The sequence below is a fragment of the Alligator sinensis genome, unplaced genomic scaffold (genome assembly GCF_000455745.1).
Source record: "Alligator sinensis unplaced genomic scaffold, ASM45574v1 scaffold172_1, whole genome shotgun sequence".
NCBI classification, from domain to species: Eukaryota; Metazoa; Chordata; order Crocodylia; family Alligatoridae; genus Alligator; species Alligator sinensis.
Window position 1 is genome coordinate 1350815 of NW_005842168.1, and position 6432 is coordinate 1357246.

The following is a 6432-nucleotide window of genomic DNA, read 5'->3' on the forward strand; positions in this document are numbered from 1 at the left end:
TATGCACAAAACAATTAACTTTTCACTTGAATAAACTGCATCTCAGAACACAGCGTTTTTTCATAACTGCTTCAGACTTTGTTTGGGAAGTTATGCAGAATTTTACTGACAAACACACCAAAACCAACAAACACCCAAATAAAAACAAGCAAACAAACAAAACCTGTTGCAATCCAGGCTTAAATTGAGTCAAGTGTCTGAGCAGGGTTTTTGCACAAATTCAAACCAAGCCTGCTCAAAAGTACTCTTTCAACTGGTCTACCTTTTTTGAACCAGACTTAGCTTAGAAATCATAGTAGCACAACTGGTTTAAAGTAGCCAGAGAAGGAAGGATATATTTCAGCTACTGACAATCTGGAGGCCACGATCATTCCTCTCTAACTACCTATAACTTCAGGACTGAGTTTTGCAACAGTCTATCCAATGCTACCCTTCAAAAAAATCTTAGTACATTCAGCTAGTGCAGAATACAACCAAAGGCACTGCACACATGGATCCACATTCCATATTAGATGCTGGCCATTTACTTTTTACCAGGATTCAGAGTTTTTCCCTTTTTTTGAGTTATGCCATAAAGCAGTGGTCTCCAACCTTTTTAAGCAGGAGATCACCTTTGGCATTTAAAAGCAACCCAAGGTCTACCATGTGCCGCCACCAACCCCTATGCCCAGCAGGTAAATCTGTGGGGAGGGAAGGGGGGGCAGATCAAGGCAGAGGGAGAAAAAATTATTTGGAGGCGTGCCTCTCCAGCAGGTAAGTCCCACCTAGCCAGGGCCCCACTCAACTTACCCCTGCTCCTGCCTCTGCAACACTGTCCCTCACCATTGGGGCCTCAATCTAGCCCCTGCCCCTTCCCTCCCCATGGACTGACCTGCTGGGCTGGGGCAGGTATGCGGGCCCCCACCCCAGCCTTGGATCGACTCCAAGAGGCTCCAAGACCTACCAGTGGATTAAGATCCACTGGTTGGTGACCACTGCCATAGAGGGTCTAGTAACTACTTAGACTGAAGGATTGCTTTTTTCTTCTCAGGGAGCTTAGATGACTCTTCAGTTCCTGATGTTAAACTCTCAATGAGAAGATATTTTTGCCTGTCCAAAATTCAAATCTTTGCAGTGGTTCACATGAACTGGAGTTCAACATTCACCAAAACAGTCTGCATCTTACTGCTGCAGAACATTATCATTTATTTATTTCTAAATTAGGAAGATGTTTTGGGAAAGGGGGAAGAAGAGTTATAAAGTAGGGGAAGGAAAACTTGCTGCTATTTAGGCTGATTGCCTGTTGTTGTTGATTTTACATGTTGGTTAAAAGGCATGAAAATGCCTCTGGAGCCCCTCTGCCAATCAGCAGCAGGAGGCAAAAACCATGGCACATTTAAAACCTGTTTTTGCCTCCCAGCCAAGCAGGAGCAAGCAGCAGGACTGCCACAGCCACCCTGTCAATAGTCAGTGGTGGGGTAAGGCACACGGTGAAAAGAGCAAGATTAAAGGAGCTGCTGCACAGTGCACTTCAGGCACGATTTAGGTAGATCCCTACTTATAAAGCCTATGTTAGGATCACAAAAATCAAGTGTGTCCTTTGATCATTAGAACAGATAAGAAATTTCTCTTTGCACAGATTTTTAACCTCTTACCTGTATAATTGGAAATGGCAAATAGTTCATATTGTTAACAAGATACAGGAGACTGTAACTGTATCCCACGAAAGCTCCAAACAGCAGGAAGAAGAGGTGGTACTCATTTAGGCACACATACGAAACAACAGCATCTAGGCTAAAGTTAAAAAAAGGGGGTGGGGGAGAAAGAGGGGGAGTTATTCAGTTACTACTATCAATTACTACTACGGGTGCACCAATAAAGAGTTATTTGGCTGATACCGATATGCAGTCCGGCACATTGGCAAACAGTGTCTGGTCAGTAAGTCTGTGGGGGGCAAATCAAGGCTCCCATGGTGAGGGAGGGAGCGGGATAGGGGCCAGCGTTATAAAGCCAGGGTGGGGCAGGGGGTGAGCCGCAGGTGGCTTGTTTGGAAGTGGAGGGGACGTATGGGGGTCATATGTCCCCTGGATTTGTGCACAGAGTGAGGGCAGGCCAATTGCCAAAAATCTCAATTTCCCTTCTATCGGTGCTATCCAATATGGACAAATATATCAGCACACCTCTAAATTACTACTATAGAGATCATTCTGGTTTCCAGCTTCAGTTAATCAGAGTTTCATTTTTATTCATCTGATGAACAGAATGGAAATCTTCCCCAAATATTGTCCAGCACGGCAATTTTTATATAAGCTAAAAATCTTACCACCTATTTTTAGTATTTACAATCATAAGAGCCTTCATTTTTCTCCTGATGAATTGTTTAGGTCTGAAGACCCAGGTTCTTAAGTCACTGATATTTTCAGTGCTGAATATACCTTCTCTTATTCATCCTCACAACTTCTTCATTTCAAGGCTTCTGGTCAAGTTTCCCTGCCATATTTCTTGTAAACTAGCCCTGTGAACTTCACAAAAGGATGACAAAGGCGGTGGCTGCTTCCCCCTCCCTCCCCCAGCTGATAACATTTTTTTCAGAGAAAAATAATGGTTCTGTTAACTAGTAGATGTTGAAATTTGATGCCTCTCCAATAGTAAACAGATTTTAGGACAACGTAATGCTCTTTGCATAGTACTTAATTAATGAAGCAGTCACCTTTCTGAAGTTGTGCAGGGTAGAGCAAGAAACTGGAACCTCCCCTTTGTTATAACTGCTGCACACCAGGCCACCAGCATTCCCATTATTGCATGAACAACAGAATGGATAACTTGCTGTGGGTGAATAATCTTTCCTATCAGCGCTAATCGAGAGCAGGGAATTGAAGGTGCAACTGTAAATGAAAACCAAGAGGGAATTATGACCACCTGCCATTAAAATGAAATACTACATCTGTGCTAGCTGCCTTTGGTAGCAGAGAAAGTTTTACAGTGGAACTAGTCACTGAGAGAGATGCACAGCACACCCTTGACAGGTTCTCCATTCAGTTCAACATTCTTCAGGAGCTTCTCCCAACACAGTCTAGTGTGAGCTCTGGAATAAAGGCAGTTAACACCTCTGCCATTCACCCCACCTTTTCCCTGATTTTAGCTGCCAGGGATGACTAAAACCCCCAATGTTGGCACTGATTAAGAAGGAGGGGGGAGGGAGGAGAGGGAAGGGAGCAGCATGTACCCCCAGAGTTTCAGAGCCATGCTGCAGCAATTAACACTGCTGCTGCAGGGGGTCCAGCAGCCTCAGGTGATGAGCCCTGAGAGCAGATCTGGTTCCCACTTGACACCCTTGTGCTAATACCTTGCTGATTTTACTCAATTGCAAGTGAACTGCTCAGGGCAGGTCTGTCCAACTTTTTGGCAACCAGGGGCTACATGAGCTGTGTGGAAACACACCCCGCATGGGCCACACCAATGCAATCACTGGCCCCCTGGGATCACTGGCCCATCCTGTGTGGATGTCCCCTCCTCGCCCCTTGCTGCAGAGCCTGTGAAGATGCCCTAGCCTCACCCCTCAGCTCCCTAGCTGCGGGCTCCCCTGGAGCCAGGGCAGGAAGTGAATGATGGAGGGAGGAGGAGCCTAGGGACCCCCAGATGCTGTTCCTACAGCCAGAGTAATGGGGAAAGTGGCAGGCGAGTAAGAGCCCGGGAGCCACTGGTCTCCCAATTCGATCTGGATTTGGTGATTTGGCCTCTGAATTGGGTCAAATCTTCTCTGAATCGAATCAGCAACCGAAGCTTCACACACCCCTAATTTTAAGGTATGTTTGATTTTTTTATTTAGTATTTTCTTTTATTTAGTATTAGTATTAGTGGTGGCAGTGGTCACCAATTTTCTAATTTTTTAGTATTTATTTTAGTATTTTCTGACCATGGTGAAGCCAGCTTGCCAGTTTTTTCTTTGAGTCCCTGCAACATTCCAACAGAGATAAAATATACGTACTTTTAAGTTTAAAAAAGTATTCAACTTTATATTATAAATATCAATGCAGAGTTCACAATGCCAATAAAGAGTTTAAATAACTTGTCTTTATAATAGTCGTTCAATTTAGCTACAGTCAAATATCTTACAGCAAATATAAAACTCACCTGCATAAAATTCAACATTGAAGATGCTTATTACCAGTATCACTACAGACATTAGAAGGATGCAGAAAATGGTGTAGGAAGTATACAAATCATTGAAAGAGTCTATAACGAAAAAAGACCCCAACATTAACAGGTTACTGATGAGATGCATACAATACATTCCAAAGCTACAGAATTAGCTAAAGTTAGCTAAAGATTTGACAATGATGAAAGCATACAACTTCATACTTTACTTTAGAAATGTTTCTGTTTGACAGGGATTTCTAATACAGCCGAAGTATTGCAGTTTCCTTTTCAGTATCACCACCCACAACCATACCAAAAAAAATCTGTACTCTGAAAATTAGGAAGAGTCATAATTTGCTCTGGTGGTTGTTTGGTGATCTGTCCCCTCCTCCCCTTTTTTTTTTTTTGTTGCAGGGAAAGGAAAGACACCCCTCTCCCCCAAAACAATGAATGTCACAGCTACCAGACTTCCTAGCTAATGCATACCAGAAACTGTCAAAACTGTTCATTATGGATATAGCTATTGTGGAGTTGTTAAATTTAACTTGGACCAAATGTTATGCTGAAGATGTATTTATATCAATTTTAGAAAAATATTTCTATTTAAAGGAAATACACGTCTACTGGCATTATAAATAAGATTATAACTGAAAGGTTAAAAAGTTTCTTTCAGTTTTACATTGTGAATTAAATAATATTTGGTGAACAGGCTGTCATTCTTCCTTTCTCCAACTGGGTGATTCACAAGCAAAGAGAAAAAAAATTATACAGATGCGACTATGACGTAGTATTATTATCTCTGTCATTTTGCAGTAGCAGGTATATTTCACATGAAGTTACCTTGGAAACTTACAGGATTGAGTTGTCAGTGTCACTGTTTATTTGTGTGATTTAGATGTTACCCTTCCAAACAAAGGCTCAGGGTAGGTAACAAATCAGAGAAACATAACTTAAAATGGACAACTAGCAATATCATGCAAATATCATATCACATCACATAACAGAGACTGAGTAAACAACATCTCAGCCTAGCTACGGCTGCTAAATGCCTCAGGAGGGCAGGAGTTCCAGAGCTGAGAAGCAACTGCTGAGAACCGTCTCGTTGCCAAGCTCAACGTCCTTTCAGAAAACAGACGGTTTAAACTATATATAGAAAAGGATTGCAAATTGTTTATGCAAATGAAAATCTTTACTTGGGCATTCCTTGGCAGAGATGAACTGAAAATCATCACTGCTGCATGACAGCCAGAAAGCAAAACCAAAGAAGAGAGGAAGCTGATAGTCTAATTTCACTATCCAAACTATGTAATGCAAGTACAAAAACAGCACAACACAGGGAGAATTTTCTTAGTCTTCTGGTATTTAGCAGTTCACAAGAGTGCTTATAGGAGGCAATTTCGAGCCAAATTTGCATGTACACAGAGCACAGAGCTGCCTCAACACAAGAGAAATTCTTTGCCCAGGACAGCCTTCCATCACCCCCCCCTCCTGTGAAATATGGTACAGCATAACAAGAAGGAAACATAATTCAACATCCTGCTTGCCATCAGACAACTTTGAGGTGGATAGACCGCTCTAACTTTTATCGGAGGCTAATTTGCACAAAATGAACTTTTCCAACCAGGAGATCTTATAACACCTTCAGCTCTCCTGTGAAATATGAATTTTCATTTCCACCCAGGAGAAATTTTACAATTTTTGCATTCTCCTATGCCTGAAGAAGGGCAAGTATGCCCAAAAGCTGGCAAATAAAGAATTTTTTTGCAAATATCTAGTTGGTCTAATAAAAGATACCACCTCTACCCAGAGCTCTGATCCCTATAGGTGTGAGACCTTGCCTCCTATAATCTCCCATCCCTCCGATCCTCAGGGCCATGCATTTGCATTTTCGCAATGCACTTTGCGTATTGGCTTCTGTTCTACCCAGGAAAGCTCACAAACGCCAATAGACTCTCCCCAAGCCTGAAAAAGGGGTGTTTGTGCCTCAAAACCTGCAAAGAACACTTTTTCCAGCTACAGCATAACCCAGGGGTGGGCACTTATTTTGGGTGGAGGGCCGTTTACTGAGTTTTGGCAAGACATCAAGGGCCGCATGACAGGCAGCCAGGGGCAGATGTATATTCATTTTCTAAATTTTTTAGGGGACCCGCGGGCCAGATAGAATGGGCCAGATAGAATGGCTTGGTGGGCCGCATTTTGCCTGCCCCTGGTATAACCTCACGAATTCGGCACGCTCAGGACTGCGCACCTGCCGGAAACTTGAATTTTTGAAGCCGGAGCAGCATCCAGTCCCGAAGCAGGGTGGCAGATGGC

General features: G+C 42.9%; 1 protein-coding gene across 1 annotated transcript in view; it reads right to left on the reverse strand.

Annotated features, from left to right (window-relative positions):
- The window catches only part of NDC1 (NDC1 transmembrane nucleoporin), a 24996-nt gene extending 18564 nt beyond the window's left edge, over window positions 1-6432 (reverse strand). The window contains exons 1-4 of the mRNA XM_006025800.3: window positions 6368-6432; window positions 4114-4215; window positions 2690-2864; window positions 1635-1773 (exon numbers count right to left, since the gene is read on the reverse strand). Of these exons, the coding sequence (XP_006025862.2) occupies window positions 1635-1773; window positions 2690-2864; window positions 4114-4215; window positions 6368-6404 (453 nt within the window). The 5' untranslated portion in view covers window positions 6405-6432. The remainder of the gene's footprint in view (window positions 1-1634; window positions 1774-2689; window positions 2865-4113; window positions 4216-6367) is intronic.